The 18842-nt window shown below is 41.4% G+C and overlaps 1 protein-coding gene across 3 annotated transcripts in view; it reads right to left on the bottom strand.

Annotated features, from left to right (window-relative positions):
• Window positions 1-2984: 2984 nt before the first annotated feature.
• Window positions 2985-18842, bottom strand: part of plppr2a (phospholipid phosphatase related 2a) — a 57721-nt gene continuing 41863 nt past the window's right edge. The window contains exons 4-8 of one of the 3 annotated variants that reach the window (XM_073494335.1): window positions 10359-10479; window positions 9509-9759; window positions 9113-9289; window positions 7709-7852; window positions 2985-6752 (exon numbers count right to left, since the gene is read on the bottom strand). In XM_073494335.1, coding sequence (XP_073350436.1) covers window positions 6717-6752; window positions 7709-7852; window positions 9113-9289; window positions 9509-9759; window positions 10359-10479 — 729 coding nt within the window. In that variant the 3' untranslated portion in view covers window positions 2985-6716. Of the gene's footprint in view, window positions 6753-6873; window positions 7021-7708; window positions 7853-9112; window positions 9290-9508; window positions 9760-10358; window positions 10480-18842 lie in introns of those variants that run through there. The other 2 variants (XM_073494333.1, XM_073494334.1) reach the window with 2 other exon arrangements.

Genomic DNA, 18842 nt, shown 5'->3' with positions numbered 1-18842 from the left:
TGTTTGGCAAACTTACCTGTGTGAATTTGCCAAATCCCAAAAAGTGAGAGTTGGACACAGCTGCTGATGTCACCCTCGAATCTAGCAGCATTCAGGGAACAGTGAGACAATAATCCACAGTTCATGCCTGGGGCAGGGTTTTTGTAGAGTAACTCCACATACTTCATGTTACAAATAGCCATTGTAAGTAACGCTCAGCTACTACTGTAGGCTACCGTAGATAGTAGTTAGCTGGACACGCTAAGGTATGCAGCTTATGTTAGAGCAGGTAAACACAGTTGAATCCATTTGTTTTACTTCTCCTGTGTTTTCAGAGTTTGAAAAACCAATAAAGATAGTACCTTCGACTCCTTACCCAGCCTTCAGAGTATTGCTCTGTCTCCTCTTCACTGTAAGCTTTACAGGACTACTTTGTCCAGTTAAGGTTTCCAAAGCTAACTAAAGCCAAGGGAATAGCCAATGGACAAATAAATGAATAAGTTATAGAAAGGTCAAAAGTTGGAAATGCTGAGGTCATCGGTCTAAATTCTCAGAGTGCAGCTAGTGTGAACAAGATGTTTTTGGCAATCCACCAAAAAAACCTTATAATTTAATCTTATTTAAAATGTTAGTGTTTCCTTGAGCTTAATATCCACAGTATACCGGTATTTGTTTTTCCTCTTAAACAGTAAAATGAAAGTACTTGACTCTATATGTCCACATATTATCCTCATTTAACGGTGCCTCGTCTTTGTGATGCTGCCTTATACACTACTCGTAGTAATGCACACGCAATAAGACAGTAATATCAGACATTTTCATTTTCATATTTTCATTTCCGAGGCACAATATGATTACCCTCCAAGAAATATCACTTACATCTTATTCTCTAGTCCCTTTTTCTCTGCGGCTTCTTTCCCTTACATGCACCGTCATCCACAATCTGTAAAACACTCAGCACTGTGTTGCTATTAAAACATTTGGTCACACTGATCACGTTTACCTTTCACAAACCAAATAAGCATGCTGGTTGAAAATAAAATTACCTAAAATCACTAGAAAGCTCCTGTGATTGGAATGCGCAGAGGAACGCGGTGGAATTAAAATTCCCTGCAAACTAACAGAGGGAGTTGTGTTGCCCACACTAATGAGGCCTGTATGGGCAGAGAAAAAGAGGCAGAAAGACGCTGCAGGTGGGATTTCACCAAGGAAACAGCGTCATCCTTTGAACCTCTCTGACTGGGATGTTTGGTGGTCGTTTAAATTCAGTCAAGTAGAGGTTTTTTAGGAATTGCAGGTGCATCTCTCTAAAGTCTGGAGGATTGAGCTGGCTGTAATTAGTGTCAGCCGTACTGTAAGGTTTCTTTGATCAGCTCTTCAGTGTAATTCGGGGATAGTGTTCTCTGTGTTTTTGTGGCTGCGGATTCCTAAAAAACGAGTCAAAAAGGCGCTCGCTGTGGAAATCAAGCGTGCAGAGTGAAGGCTGTGGAGACATTGATGTATAAGTAATCCTTTCCATTATCTGTGGCATTAAGAAAATGGATCTCATTATGTCTCATTAGCGTGCACAGGTGCAGATCTGCTCATTAACGACTGTGATTGTTCCTTTCATTTCATGACACAGCTTGAGAAATCTCCCCGTGTAAGATGTCTGAAAAGATGAATGCTGGGTTAGGATTGTCTCTGTGAAGCCCTTTCAAAACATATACGAGCACATGATGTACATTGCCATCTTGTGGATTTAACCTGCAAATGCATAACCTCTTGACAGACATGAGTCATATAGATATTCCTAACAGGTGTATGTTAGAGTCACCTTAAGGAAACTGCTCATTTTGGTATCATCTTTAAATTTCATGTGTTGTAGTTCCATTTTATTGTTGCCCGACCTGCATTAGTTACAATTCAACTTCCTTGTCATCCACATGAGAGAGCTGCACATTTTAAGACAGTATTTAAAAAAGAATGCAGTCAGATATTATAATCTCACTTTATATTTTTGCATGATGCATCCTTATGAAGGTTCAGATCCATCTAAGGTGCATGGTGGGTAAGAACATATTGGTCCACATGATGGCAGTACTGAGCCTTTCTCAGCATAGAACAGGTCTCCTTAAACTCTGCAGGTTGTGTCACTAATGGAAGGTCAGGGCAGCGAGTATTCAGACACTGGATATATTTTAGTTTTTATCATATATTTAGGGTCATACTGTTGATATTAAGAGAATTCTGCTGACTTTACAGTTAAAGTTGGAAAAGCCTGAGAAAGTAAGCTTGATGATGTCATTATTAAATGTAGTATGAATGGATCAAGGAGTGATCAAGCTCCAGAATCAGAGTCTTGTGTTTTTGGAACTACTTTTAAAAAACAAAAAAATCCACTTACTGATTGTCATGAAGAAGGCAGAGTCGTCAGCACATGGACTAGAAGTGGATCGACAGTCACATGAGAAGACGTACTCATGAGGGATGCCTCCGCTCTGTTCAGGGAAGGTTGGATTTGAGTGGCCTCCTTGATCTTGAGCCATGTGGGGAAGAAGTCTGTGAGATGCAGCTGAAAGCTCTTGAAAAAGCTAGTGAGTGATCCTTGTCTGTATTATTGCATTTACAGTATGTTAAAAAGGGGAGATACAGATTTCAAGCTAAAAAAAACACTGGTTGCGGCAATTCCCATGATGCAACAAAGAGCACCTTTTATTGGTAAGATCACCATTTCAAGTACTGTGTGTACAAGATGCTGCACCCCAGATTCAGTATCTATAAACCTTCTTGCACTGTGATTGGACAAAAAAACAGTCCAATCCTCTCTCCTTATAATGGACACAAATAACCCCCCCACATACGGCACACATACTGCACACCTGTGTGTACATGCACAGAAGATGAACGCACCTGCCCACAGAACACCAGTGCGCACATATACACACAAACACACACACAAAATCACACCGCATCACTGTGTGAATTCTGCGACAAAACAAACAGAGCACACTGACACAGACAGCTTTTCTTATTGCAATATCCATTTATTGTTCTCATCACACACATCTTTACAAAAACAGAGGATTTCCTGCAACAGGATCAAAGGAAACGTGTTCCTCCCTCAGAGCTGCAGATCTGAAGGAGACTGGTGCTTTTTTTACTCACATGTCACTCAACAGCGCTGTGTTTGTTCTTTGATTTAACTAAAGTACCTTCAGACTTTACAGGAAAAGTAAAGCTGTGGTTTGACGGTTGAGCCAGAGGAGGACATATTCAGACCTGAAGGGAGTATGGCTGTTTATGACGGGTGTTTTTCTTGTGACGTTTATTCATCGTGCCGAAGCAGCGCTCACACAGTGAACTCTGATTCAGACGCTGACTCACTGATGAGTAAATGAGTTGCTGAGATTTTGCACAAATGAGGAGCTTGTACTTGCCGTCACTAGTTTGAAAGTACTTAATGTATTTTTTTTTATGGTTACATTTTTCAATTAAGGTCATTTTAAGGCATTTCTGCTTCATCAGGACAGTGAAGACTGGAAAGCAATGAGGAAAAATATGAAACAAAGGGATGTCATGCAGCAAAGGTCACGAGTAAACTCACAACTTTTGCAGGTACATGGTAGATGTGCTTTGGCTGACTGAGCCATGTCACAGTTTTTAGATATATATATAATTTTTTAATCAAAGTACACAATGCTGAGTCAATCTCTACGCCATCTTTCTTACATGCGATATGAGAGCTCTAGCGGATAAGGGTAATTCCTTAATGACTGTACTGCACATACAACCACATGGTCATGGATCGGTTGAAGTTATATATAAAAAAAAGCAGCTTCCTGGTGTGATTCATGATACCTTTTTAAGGTAAATACTGGATGTGAAAAAAATGTTTCTCTCTTTTTTTGTTAAAGACACGTTCATGGTTGTATGTTAGTTCACACAGCCCGAGGTAAAAGCCAGTGAAGCTGACACAAAGCAAGTTAACAAAAATACAACATGGATATTAAAGCAGCATTAAGTGATTTTTGTTCATTTTTGGACATATTATCACCTTGTAAAGTTGTCATGGCTAACGTGTTTCGACTTTCTTGTGCTAACAACATTTTTTTTTGTCTTGATTTTGGGGACTTACTTAATTTCCAACTAAATCACACAGGTTTTAGATTGAAATTCTTAAAGAAAAAAAATAACACAATGGATCAAATGATTCTGCATGATGTGACAGAAGTTGCTGATAGCAATAAACTCTATGGATTGTTTAAGCATCTATCAGTCTCAAAGCCGTCATTAACCTTGTTTCCTGCACAGAAAAAGTTATTAAGTAGTTGTTAAACATAGCAGAGCATTCATCAGTTAAAAGCCAGATATTTTTCAGCAGTTGGTGGAAACAGAAAGAATTAACACAGTAGTGAATACTGGATTTTCATTCATCAGGCGGCAAGAAACAAGAATCCAAATGAAGGCTAATGCTAATGTTGCTCTGTGTCTGCTGGATGTGTAAATAAGTGCTTATAAATTAGCCGTAATATTACAAGCCTAATAGGTCAATGACAGCTGCTTTTACTAAAATGATCCTTTAAACATGTTGTATTTGTGTTGGCTTTTCCTCTGCTAGCTTTCCTGGCTTTAATATTTATCTGTGTAAGCTAACGTAACACTGTGAACATGTCTAAAGACTTGTCAACAAAAGAGGGAAAAACTACTTCAGGTCCACCATTTATGCTCATATGATAACTAAAATGAATAAGAGTTTCAACTTAATGAACACACAGTATGTTGTAAACCACGAGTGAACAACTCTCTCAGTTGAACCTTGGTCCAATGGGCATGTAGTCTGATTCAAAGGGTGAGCCATCTGGGGTGTTTTCCAGCCACTCCAGTGTTGGTTCAGAGTGGTTCAGCACCTTTATACGCACTGTTCTTTATCATCAAAATAAATACAACATTTTCCCCCAATCTCTACACTGAGTGTTGGTGATGCTTGTGTAAAAATCACACTCTCGATACAAAAAGAGTTATGTACAATATCATACAAATGGTTTTCAGTGATAGAAAGTGGAGTAAGGGGGAAGGGACGTACGGTAACAGCCAGGTTAGGGGATACAAGTGTGATTGTGCTTGTGTGTGCTTTTGAATTTGTTTTAAATATACGTGTGCTCTGTAAAACAGGTCTTTATTCTTGTGTGTGTGTGTGTGTGTGTGTGTGTGTGTGTGTGTGTGTGTGTGTGTGTGTGTGTGTGTGTGTTCATGTGTGTTGTCCAGCAGAGGGAAACATTTCACAGCACAGTGACGGTATTATAGTCGAGATACCACAGGGAGGAGAGCTGAACAGAGGTTGTAAAAATATGTGCTGTGTGAGGAAGAGGAGGGAGAATAAAAAACATGGATTCTGAGAGGGAGTGTGCAAATCAAAAATCAGCAAAACTGTCACGCCACATGGAGCGCTTATGGCAACCACACCGTATATACATGTCCATAAATAAATCTGGTAATAAAATTAATCGCAATAAATACATGACTCGGGCAGTCCGTAGCAAGTCTTTTCGAGCCTCGCCGAGACAGAAATGACAGCTCAAGGTGAGCGACACCGTTCATGAGTGAAATAAAAACAAAAATAAAGAAGTCTGTTGGCATCACAGGAAGTGTTTTGTATGAAGGCTTCTCGTCTCAAAAAAAACATACAAAAAACAAATATTTGCTCCTGAACGCGATGCGCTTTACTTGGCTCACTGTTGTGCCACCTGCAGTCGGGAGCTTGGCTTTGTCTTATCAAATGTGTTTGTATTTCACATCGTTTTTTTTGGCGAAGCTGCAACCATCTGAGAGAAAAAACATGAAGAAGAAAGCCAAGTGAAGATGTCGGTACTTTCATCCTGTTTGCTTTTGTCTGACACTTCTGCTGTGAGATACGAAATAGATTCTTTGATCCGAGTAAACCTTGTGTGGAGCTGACTTGGGCACTGCTACTCAGACTACAGTGTGAGTGAGGTTAGGAAGTGGGTGTGATGCTGTGTGTGTGTGTGTGTGTGTGTGTGTGAATGGGGTGAGAAAAGGAGACAAATGGAGGAAAAGAGAGTGCGAGTGTGTGTGCGTATGGCTTCCTAAAAGGGTGTTTTTTTCACGGGTAAATCTCAGCAGCATCCTTCAGCAGGTTTCTTTGGTCCAACATGGCAACCTCCTCACATCAAAGCGGCGTCCTGGGAGTCACACGGCGAGTTCACGTTTAGCTTTCAGCTTGTGCTTCCTTCAAACGGGTCAAACTCATTCATACCATTGTAAAAAAGAAATCTCAGTGGTCACAGTTTGATGTGTTTTTCCTCAGAGAGCACACCACTGAAGATGAAAGTGAGCTTCACATGATTGAGTTCATACAAAAAAAAGTAACAACAAAAATCTTTAATTCTAATATTCAAAATGAAAAAAAAACAAAAAACGAAAGAGATGTACCTGACTCTGTACTGAATGTTCAGCTTTTTACTTTACTGGTTGTCCAGCAAAGAGAAAGTCTTTGAAAAGTTTGCCTATCGGTTCCCCGGGGTTTGAGAGGGCAACAGGTGGGAGTGTGTGTGCATGTGTGTATTAGGGGAGGTCTAGACCTGCGTGGAATAGGAGCGATGCAGCGTTGCGTACCGCCCAGCCGGATGGGCGGCGCAGTGCGGCGAGTGCTGCTCCGACTGGTCTAGACTTCGCTGGAAATGGAGCGAGACGGTATGAGGACATCGGGGGTGGCGGGGAACCGATAGGGCTGATGGTCATGTGATCTCGGTGAACGGAGATCCCCGCGGAGTCTGCAGGGGAAAGAGAGGAGTGAGAAAGAGAGAGGACGGGGCAGAGAGAAGGCGAAGGAGAGAGAAAAGTGAAGAAAAGAATAATCAAGAGCAATGCAAGGGATGAGGGGCGGGAGAAGAGGAGAAAAACAGATGCATAGAGCCGAAACAGAAATAAGGCAACAGATGACGGAGGGGTGACAATGACAGGCAAAAAAGATTTTAAAGTTGGTTAGAATGGTTGGACGTAGGTGTTGTAAGGCGGGGAGGAGGAGGAGAGTGCAGGATGCTGGAGGAGAGTGAGGGACAAGGGAGCAGATTGAGAGGAGAGAGGCAAGGTGGGAGACAGAGGAAAAGAGGCAGTCAGGTGAGGGTTAGTGACGGTGACAGACCACAGAGGACGCAAGACATCTTCCTAAAAACTTGGACGTGGACCCCCCTGAGAGAATATATTTAGAAAAATGCAGCACTGTTGAAGTGAACTTGAGGCGACCTCTGTGCTCCCTACAACGTTTTATAATTATTTTCTTTTAGCCTCAGCTGAATTCACAGGTTTCCTCCAGCCAACTGCTTTGCATTATATCAGAATGGTAAATTACAGCGTGTCAGCCAAACTGCTGACTCACCTCAAAGAGATAAGTGATTCTCTAAACCCCTGAAAACAAGGAAATGTGCAACACTGTGGTGAGTGTAAGGGATCGCCTCTCTCCAGAGCAAGCGTGCACACTAGAATTTGTTCCGTCCTCTCAGCTGCGTCCTTATCAGCCGACAACAAGGCTTAGAGATTTAAAGGATTTACTTTGGTGTTTTTGTTGGGACTGGGGGTGCAGGTGGGGCTTGGAGCATGCATGTTTGGGGATTTGTTCTCTTTGGGGAAAAAGGAGGACAACGGATTCAGGTAGGAGACAAGGGGGGCGAGTATCTCAGCCCCTCTCTTGTGAGCGCAGCCGTGCCTCACACCCACCCCCGCCCCTTACCTGAGGGCCACTTAACTTTTCGAGTGGACTCTCCACACAGGGCAGCGTCACCATCGGCATGCCCAGCACGGACTCGGGGCGATGAGGTCGCGGTGGGGAAGGACTGGGCTGCATCTGCTGGAAGTTGTTAATCACACAGGTCACCTGGAGAAAAAAAGAAGGAAAGATATGAGAAGTGACCCTGTGCTAAACCTCACACTCCACTGTGGTTATCCAATCATAGATAATAATGAGCATTAGCATCAGCTAACTACACTCATTTGTGGGGTTAGGCACAGGACTGGAACATTCATCCTGTGGGAGCCAAGATTCTAATATATCAGAGTTCAGAGTCACAGTAGGGGCGATGTCCTACTTTTTATTTGGTCCGGCTAAATTTGCATTAGATGTACAACATTTGAATTTCTTGAGTCTACTACAAATACTAGTGCAAAGTTCTTCCTGTATTTCCATGACTTCGACGTTCATCACCAGCTGATGAGGGTGCTAACTTTTTGCTCGGGACATGTAGCGTCAGTATTTTGGCACCGTATTATGTATAAAGCCATTAAGTGCTTACCTGTATTTAAGACCCTTTTGCAGGTTTATCTTTTTAAAATGAGTCAACTTGACTTATATACAAGTCAGCTTGAAATTGAGTTTTCAACCAACTCACATACTAGAGTTTTAGCATTAGCTTACCAGGGTCTCTGCCATAAAAGATGTTAGACCTGGCAGCCAAGTGGAGAATGGGGTGTCAGAGAAGTGGCTTGTCACTCAAATAAGAATAGCTGGTCTACCTTAAAAGGTCAGTCCACCTTAAGTAAGTCTGGGTCAAAGTTGCTGCTAACGCTAACCCCCTTCACTTTAATCAGCAGGTGGCAAGCAAGACACGGGATGTTGGCTCGGGTCTGTACACACATTGCACCGCTATGTTCACAGCTATTACGTTACTGCTAACTTCACACTTAACCTCACACAGGCTCTCTTTCTCCTTCCCACTCTCTCTCGGGCCGCACTCTCGCTAACGTTACGCACACAAGTTTGCGACTTGTATAACACATTTTAGATTAAAAAGAAAATAGAAAATACATTTAAAAAAAAATGTCTACGATTAGGCCCAGCGGAGAATTAATGAAGGCCTAGTGGGCCGCCATCCTGCAACACACTGGCGGTAAAGCTGGCTTACACTAGTTAACCATAGTTGTTAAAATCTGCTAGTGACAGGCATCACCTACAAATGAAAAGACTGCTTTTGTTTATTCTATGTGAAGGCAGAGATGTTTGAAACCTCCCTTCATTAGATATAATACAACTGTTTTATAGGTTGAGTAGTAGTCCATAAAGCAAACCAAGCTTCATGTGTAAAATTGGTAGAGGAAACGTTTAAAACATGTCTTCCTTTCTTGTCTAGTCTCTCCTTACCAGAAACACAGCGATGGATCCACCAGTGAAGAATCCTGCCAGGACGTCAGCCCAGTGGTTGCGGTACTCAGCCACCCTGACCACGCCCACTAGCATGGCCAGACAGAGCAGGGTGAGGCTGATGGTAGGCTTGGTCAGCCGCGTGCCTTTGGTCTTGAACACCAGTGTCACGTACATCTGCAGGAAGGCATACAGAAGGGCACGCACAGTAGGGTACAACGAACAAAGGAAGCAACATAAGACACACAGGCACGTATGCATCATTACAACCCAACTGAATTTAAAATTGAATTTCTTTGCCAAAACTGAAAATTCTCTCAGCAATTTTTACAATTTGAATTGGTGGCATGCATTTAAAGATCTTTGTAGAAGCACTCCCAGCATGCTAAAACCTACCACTGTGTACACCGCAGAGAAGACACTGAGCGCTGCGTCCTTTGATGGGAAGGATTTACGTGCAGACATGACAACCAGGGGGTTGCCTGTGCAGGCCCGGCGCTCTGCGATGTACTGCATGGTGGACTGGCAGCCTAATGCCGTGTAGTTTGGCCGGCAGGCAGACAGGAAGTGAGGCGTCTGGTTTCCCGTCACCACCTGACCAGCATTGGCAAAGATGGTGGTGGTGAACAGGCCGAAGGCATAGACACCTGGGTGGGAGATGAGGATGCGGGAGAGTTTGGTGAGGTGGGGGTGTGTGAGGGAAAGGCAATAAAAAAAGGAGTAAAAAACAAAGAAGGTAGATGGAAAAAGAGAGAAAAGTTCAAAGACACCTCAGAAGATGAAGAAAAGCACATAAGATGTCTGACAGAGAGAGATATCAAAACGCGTAGCAGAACTTTGAGATAAAACGGGTGATAATAAGTTTTTCCTCCCTAAAATAGCGCCAACACATTATCAGCTGAGGTGTGAAATTGCAACAGAAGCCTCAACCTCAGCTGATTCAGCTCGAGATGCAAATTTGTAGACTGCTTAATATTCACAAGTGCCACGATCCTGCATATTTTACCCCAAAGATTATATCGCAGTTTATCATCCAATTAACAGCTACATGTCCTTGCTCTGGTTGGCAAATTCTGAAGTGTAGCAGGTCACATTCTCACAAGTCAACCTTTCTTTCATGTTATTTTAATCTTTTTTAATTTGTCTCTCACTCTCCCTGTGAAAACCAAACACCTAGACACAAAAATGAACCTTAACGGGCCTGCAAAGAGCAGAGGGGCTGTGTTATACAAAACGGTGTGCTCACCTAGGAAGCGTATTATGCGTCTCAGAAGGGGGTTGAAGTAGCAGCAGTCTGCAGTAACAATGGTCTTCTCCTGGGTTCCCTCTGCCTTGGTGAAGAAGGCACACAGCTCTCCGACAAGAATCTGTGCACACACAAAGAAAACAGAGCAGGTGGTTGAAAATGATGAGAGTAGCTTTGTACATACATCTGGTGCACTGAGTTCAATGTATTGAATGACCAGATGTATTGGGGTTTTGCCGCCCAGCCCCTCTGTAACAACACTCAACCACACTCTTACAAACATAAGTCAAATGCACAGGTCAGCCACAACACAACAACCTCTAAAACTGCTAGAAATGGTTTGATTAATGACATTCAAGACAGAAGTAAATGCAGCAACAAAGTATGTTGATTGTCCCAACTGCCTGACAGAAATGTTTTTAACTGGAATCTTATTTTTGTCTTTTAAGTCGTGCTGGCAGCGTGGCTCTAGGGATGGCCATGTCGATTTTGTACAGACATTCATGGTCCCCAGAGGTTGGATACTGCAGACATTGGTGACCCACTGACCTTTCATCTAGCACCATCATGCGGTGGTTTTGAGTGAAATACCATAGACCGCGCCTGGATGGGTTGCATTGGATGGATGGAAATATGACACATACATGTTCCCCTCAGGATGGATTGAAATTACTCTGATGTTTCCCTAACTTTCCACCCAGCACATAAAGCGGGTCTAAATTTAAATTTGTTAAACAATACTTAACAATATACTCATGACAAAAAAATAATGACGTTCCAATCAGCCTCAACTGTACTCTGTAGCTTTCTTGAAATGCGTTGTTTTGTCCACCCAACAGTCTAAAATCTGAAGACAGACTATCAGCTGATGTATGACGAAGACAAGTGTACAATCTTCACATTTCAGAAGCTGGAAGTAGCAAAGTTTTGGTATTGATGCTCGAAGAAACAACTTTATTATCCAATTCAATAAATGTTTCATCAGTTGACTTGCCAGAAACTTTACTAATCATTGCAGGTATAATTATTACTACTACTACCCCTCGCAGTGTAAATGAATGCACTGAGACACCTTAGTCATCATGCGTTTTAATAAGCGTGGACTCCCTGGCTGTGGTCGAGAATAGAAGCCATTGTTGCTGGGTGCTCACAGCTTTATTGTCCTCTTTGTGAGGAGCATCAGGAGGTTATGGTCAGGTGATTGTGTTCAATTCACTCCCTGTGAGTCTGAACAGCGGCGCTTCTCCAGGCTGATGATTCCTCAATGGACTGCAACTGTGAGACTCATCAGTGTAAGAGCCTCCAACACTCAGAGATGCTGGCACGGACTAAAACTCAGCTCCCTCAATGAATAAATATCTATGACAGAGACACACTTAATCTTAAATCACCCTGACAGTTTCCATGCTCTGCTGTGACAGTAGCGGGACCTATTTTAACGCTGACCGTGTTCCACAAAACCATCAGCCTCGTTCTTCCTTTTTCCATATTTGACATAATCCCCCATTTATCCCCCCACAGTGACAATGTCTGAAGCACTGCTGTCTGTGGAGAGAAAGCAGCAGTAAATGAAAGAACTACAGAGAAAAAAAGAAAGAAAGAAAGACTGTGCAGGAGAGAGACAAAAGAGAGATGAAAATGATCATGTTAGGTCTAATGCTTCTGGGCATTGCCAAGCGGGTCCAGCCAAATCAAATGAGTTAATAGCATGCAGGGACCCAGTCAGTGCAGCAGCGCTGTGAAGTGCGTGCCCGGCCGAGTGCTTTCTTCCATTAGTAAAACACAACCCTACTGGGTGTTCCATGGCAACCCTCTAAACACTAACACGAGCACGAAATCAAAGCTGAGGGCTTTAATCAGTGGCTTCAAATCAGAGATGTTGGGGTCATCGTCGCACTGTGGAAAACAATTTATGGGCCAATTAAAAGACAGCATGGCGGCTGTTTCCATGGGGACTGTTGGACTGTGAAGGGTTTGAGCATGTGTAAACCGCACAACGTGAGATGATGGTAGTGTACTGTCACTCACGAACAAGTGCTCTTGAACACTTGCCTCGGGCAAAGCTGTCAACCAGTGGGTGTTTAGACTTTTTAGAAGCACACAGTAGTACTATTACTACGCCTTTTTTGTCCAATATTGTTTTTATAAGTGAAAGCTTATGCTATGAATCTGTGATAGGCCTCTTAAAAGAACAGTTTACCCAAAAATTAAAATTATCCTCTCAAGTTTCGTAGTCCACAAAAAACTTCTTCCTAGCAAAGCAGCATTGCAGCGTTCTCCTAAACAACCGAAGTAGATGGGGACTTGTTTTCAAATGTAAAATAAAAACAACCAAATAAAAACATAAAATGGCTCCATACAGCTAATTCAGCATGATACAATTCTCCAGAATTCCCAAATCTCAAAACTGTTTTGAAAATAAGTGATTTAAGCCGAAATCTTGAAACAGATTTCAAAACTGACTATAAATCCTCTTACTGTCCGGCCACCATCACTCACATGAATGAGAAGCTCTCGGTTAACAAAAACAAAATGCTCTTATAGGTTTGTACCATGTTCTTCAAGCAATGCCTTTAACTTGCCAACTTAACCTGCTAGACTTTTTAATCGCAGTTTAAAAGTAACAAACTTCAATCAAATTGTAAGTCGGTAAGAAATCTGTACACTTTGAACTTAACTTTTCCGGTTGCTAATTGGGTTTGATTAGCAATACTTTGAAATTTTGTGTTAAGCTTTTAGGCTTTGGTTTTTGTAGAGCTTTAACAAACATGAGAATGGGCTTTAGAGCCTTTACCAGAGCCAGGCTAAATGTCTCCCCTTGTTTTTAGTCTTTATGCTAAATTAAATCTGGATATTGATCACATGACTTATTTGAGACACATAAAAATTAAGATAACAAGCTTCCATCATGTCACTGTCTTTAATTTAGAAAAAAAAGAAGGGAAAAAAAGAGAAAAGGAGAAATTGATCACAAAAGCAAATGTAACACATGCTGGGGAAATACAAGCTAATAAGCTAATAATGTTTCTCAACAACTTGTTTTGATGCGTTGAGTAAAAAAGCCTTTAGTCGTTATGGGTTATGAACATTCAGCCACTCTGATTTATTGATTTAATGATGAAACATGAGTTGATTTCATATCACTGATACAATTCTACAATGTAACAGAGTTTATTATGAAGCAAACGTAGTCAGTTCTCAAAGTTGGATAATAAAGCTTTGTTAATTTGCTTTGAACCACAGTTCATGAGGTAAATCTGTGTGTTTTCTTTACATGCTTATAATGTCCTCACAACTTGTAGCCCCATTTTTGTCTAAATAAGTCTAAGAGATTCATCTGCACACACTACTTTGCAAAAACTAAACAAACTCACAGCTACATTGCCACCCATCACTTCTGAAACCAAACCAATGCACTGTGAGATAAAGGTCTGAGAGTCTGTGACAGAGTAAGTGAAAAAGTAAGAGTATGAGAACACGATAAGAAAGTTGAAGAGTAGGACGAAAAGATGGGGAGGTAGAATGTTGAAGGGGTTAGGGGTAATACTGCAGGAATGAATTATTCATGCATGGATGGCATCATTGTGAATCATGGAGCGCATTATTTCAACCAACATTTCTAAATTATCTCTCCACCGCAGTGGGATGCGTTTCCTGCCTCTGCCCCGACCGCTCCTTCAAGGACTCACGGTTAAATATGACGAGGTTGTCGCTGCAGTTTAGGGACGAGCGGATAATAATTCATTGAAATTAAACTGCTCATCCAGTCTACACTCCTGACAATGCAGAGGAACAGCACCGTGACGTGTCCAGCAACGTGGCTTTCAGGACACATGAGGATTTCTAGAAATAACAGGATGAGCTTCACGTTCGGAAATAGCTGAGCGTGGACAAAGACTTGTATTACATGCGTAGTCACATGCATGATTTAGGGGCAGAACAAGAGAAAGGAGTGAAGGAATGAAACTTTAATGCGTACACGAGACATGATTAACTCGGAGAGCGTGCACAAATGGCATCGTGAGAACAGAGTCCATTTTTGTCCTGGAGGATCCTGCTCTGTGTGTGTAAGTAATCAGATTTTGATTTGTGTCAGTGGGTATTAGTCAAATGTGAGTGTGCATTTAGAGAGGCCCTTTTTATGAAGACGTGTCTATTAGAAGACAATAATCGGGGATGTTTTACTTCGAGGGATGAGATGGATGAAAAGGATTGTGAAGATGGTGGAGGAGCAGTGAGAGTGGGGGGATGAAGAGAGCAAGAAGAGAAGAGGAGGAGGCAATAATAGATTTTAGATGAATACATTTTATATAAGTGTTTGACTAAATAAACAATTATTCAGGAGATAGTCATTCAGAGGCTGGAGAAAATAAAAGGATCTGTGTTGATTCTCCACATAAAGATAATGATCTTTTAAACTCATTGGTGAGTCTGTAAAATCTCATTTCTGTGTAAAATCAGTTTTACTACTGTGTTTCCTGTATATTAAAGACTGTCTGAAGCCGCGATTTAGTCTAAAGACAGGTGAGATTGCAGGAGACAAACAGCCTGCTGTGCTATCATCATGTGGTAATGATGTCAATAAAGCTGTGAGGACAAATCGAGCATCCTGGAATAAGTCTGAGTGAAAGCACAGCAGCCGAGGAGTGAGAAGCAGACTGCTTCCATTGGTATTCTCTTCTGCTGACAGCAACCGACTCTGTTCAGCTTGTATTAGTGACATTATACGCTGGGAGAGAAACAAAACAAACATAAGACAACAGCTGGAAATAAAATGTATGCTTAACTCTGAGCTAATATATCAAATCGACCAACTTCACAAGAAGCACGTAGACTGCGTCGTTGTATAAATCCTAATCCTAAAAGACTACCCAAAAGTCTACTACTTTGAACTATTGGTGGTTTTTGATATCTTAAAAAGTGCTACATTTCTTTAGTAGTCTTGGTTCTGTCAAGCTAACAAATCATAGTTTAACCATGATGTCTTGACTTAGTGAAGATAAAGTGCTTAAGGCCAGGGTTTGCTTGAAACGATCAAACAGTGCTGAAGGTAAAAGAGTTTATAGCTGTTTAAAACAGCCACACTCAATGGTGGAGTGAAAATCCTTTCATCACACAGAGGGAGGGAAACAATAATATCACAGCTTTAATGTCTGTGCTTTATTTAGAGGTGTAGTTTTGCATTTTGGAAAGAACACTTATTCAATTTCTTGCTGAGAGTTAGATGATAAGATCAATATGACTCTCATGTCTGTCTGGAAAATACGAAGCTCCCACCAGCAGTCAGTTAGCTCATTTTATCATTGGCTCTGTCTAAAAGTAACAAAATACGCCTGCCAGCACCTCTAAATCTCACTAATTCATCAATTATTCAAATATAATTAATACAAACACAAGTGTGGGACCAATCTTCTCTTCTGACCCTCTGCAAGAAAGCAAATAAGGGTATTTCCCAAAACATTCAAATATTTGTTTAAAATCTTTTCCTACATATTTGCTAGGAGAGTGGACCTCATGTTTGATTAGTTAGACAGATCTGTTGATGTGAAACCTGACCGAAAACCTTCAAACCTGTTATATTTACAGTTAGTTTGATCATATTTGACAAGGAGGAGGAGGAATAGATGAAGGGAATTTAATATCTCAATTGATCTCTCATCTTATCTCATCTGAATATTAAACTTTAAATGTCGAGAAAGAAAATCACTCTGAAGTAAATTATTTACCAGAAACCCTCTGTCATGATATATTCAGTCTCTCATCAGCAAATGTAATGAAAGCATACTGCAGCTCTTCTATTGTACAGACCAAGTGCAGAGCCATTTCTATGAAGCGCAGCTCTGCAGCCATAAGACCTAATGCTTCTGACAAGATTGGGGAGGCTATTCATGTGTGAAGTACAAAGAGATGCCTGGCTGTCACTGGCATCCTATTATCTGTCATCATCTACAGCGACCTCAATCTTTGCAATGCAGTGTATATGTGAGATTTGGACTAATGGATGATGCGAAAGAAACTGCACCTGTCTGAGTCCATCAGGATCACCGTCACCTTTACTCACATGTGTTTCTCACCAAGATTTTGACTGCGTGGAACGGGCGCTAACAGGAGACGGACTGAAAATACAGACAAAATAGAAACAACAGCATGTACCTCAATCCACTGACATGATGAAGAATGACGACTGAGAAAAGAACATGATCTCATTCATGGATGGACGCGCACAGAGCACATACATGCATAATCAACACAAATGCATTATCAACGGCGTTGGGCGCTTTGCACAAACCTGACAGCATCTGCAGAAATGGAGGCTTGTGCAAAAGCACAGCCATTCATGCACGCAGATTAGAAAATCACATACACACAGAGAAATTCTGTTCGTTCCATTGAGCAAAGTGTGATTGCACATCGTAACCACTGTTAGCCTACTGAGAATCCGTCCTGACACCCAAACACTTGTTTTTAGTATCATACTGGCATACTCTTAGGAACACAGATGTATTCCATTTTACAGAAGCAAAACCTCTTCATCATTGTGCTACACTTTCTCTTTCTCTCTTATCATCATTTCATTGTTCCTTTATTTTTTTTACACTGGAAAGAAAAATAGGCTACACACAACATTATGTCTTTCCTCTTCCATTTTTCTCCAGTTCAATTACATGCCCCCCCTTTTCTAAATCTGCTCTGTTACATTCCTTAACATCTGCATCCACGAGACTGCAAGCTGTTTTATGTCTCTCTTTGTTCTCTATTGTTCTGTTTTTGTCTCTCTTCCAGCCTCTTTGTTCTTTTTCCATCTTTTTGCACACAATCACCTATTTTCTCGGCTCCTGATCACCGAGTTAGCCTCTCTATAGCGTAGATTTGTTTGGTAGTGGGTCCGCCATTTCCATGCTGGACTTAAAGTGCCCTCACACACACCTGAGGGATTCACAGGAAAACATGCATTTATATAATCCAGCCTTGCGGGTTATCTTTTTTTCCCCTCTGTTATCAGCCTCTCTGTTTACCCTTCACTCTCCTACATATGAGAGCTGTGTTACTGCCTCCTACTCCCTCAGCTTCACATTAAAAGCATTTAACACTGTGACCTATACTTTACATTTCAGCCAATTGTGTGCAATTGTGGTTGATTATTATTATTATTATTATTACAAGAAAACAACCTGTGCAAAAGACTGACGAAAAAGAAAATGTGAGTTTGGGAAATCTCACATCAGAGTGCAGATGACATGGCAACTCTGACTGTTCTGATTGACCAATGAGACGTCTGTAAGTGTTTTAACCTGTTCTTTAATTGCATCAAAAATAACCATTCCAATGTGTAACAGAGTGACTGAACTGAACTGGGCTGCTTGGCTGCACTGTAAACAGACAAACCAACTGTTCATCTGTTAGATTTCTGACTAAGTAGCTTACGAATGTTTGCTGTAGTATTAAAATGCACTGGCTGTTGGCACCAAATCAACCAGGACCAGAATCTTATATTCAAACTTTAACACAACTGTTGTCGCCAAATACAAAGTCTGATCTTCAGGTGCCTTAAATGAATGCAGACTGTTCAACAAGTGGTCTAACTGGACATACAGGCCTCTATCCCCAAAGCAGAGCAGCTTTCAACACGAGCATCAACTTATTCACTTAGTGTCTCATGCCTCAAACTACCAAAACAACAACATACCAAAGTTACAAGTTGCATTCCACAGCTTCACTGCCTCAGGTCAGCACTTTGAAAATGGCCACATGCTCTGATATCATCAATATACCGTATATATATATGTTGTCATTGTGTTTTCCACTTCAAAAAAGTGTACTTTAAAAGTAATTTTTGCTCTACTAGAAATATAACCACGTATTCAGATGAATATGGATGAATGAAATCAGCACCTTAGAATATAAGTTATATGATTAATCATCAGCAGGTCTGTGTATAAAATTAAACTTAATTTCTGCTAAATCTAACAAACTAATGACACACTCTTGTAAAGCAGTCATTTTTAAATCACAGGAGAACCTCCAAACCCGAGACAGAAGAGTGACAAGTAAATACTGCACTCATCCTCCTCTTCCAACTCATTCATTCATCTGTTGTTATCACTTTGATTTATTGCAGAACTCTCCTGACAATTTTCTGCAGAGAACTTGTGTGAGTGAGGGTGAAATGTGCAGAAAACCAGATTTTGTCCAGCGGCCACAGGCAGAGATGTAAGAATAGAGGGTGGTGAGCTGGGATGCACCCCTGTTGTGAATGCAGATTGGTCACTGGCATTCGTCAGAGACCTCTGAAGCATGGCAGTCCACCAGCCACACAAGGACCCCTGAGGTGTCTCTCCTCTCTGCCCGACTGAAAAATGGATCAAAGCGAAGAAGCAGAAATGACAACCACTGTTCGGTCTAATCTTATTTCACAGGAATGGGTGACTCCTGCTGAAACCACTAGATAGGCAACAGGAAGGCATGAGCACACTCGCTCTCCCT

The sequence above is a fragment of the Pagrus major genome, chromosome 23, assembly GCF_040436345.1.
Source record: "Pagrus major chromosome 23, Pma_NU_1.0".
NCBI classification, from domain to species: domain Eukaryota; kingdom Metazoa; phylum Chordata; class Actinopteri; order Spariformes; family Sparidae; genus Pagrus; species Pagrus major.
The sequence above is the reverse complement of the archived record's forward strand: the minus strand, read 5'-3'. Positions and strand labels throughout refer to the sequence as shown.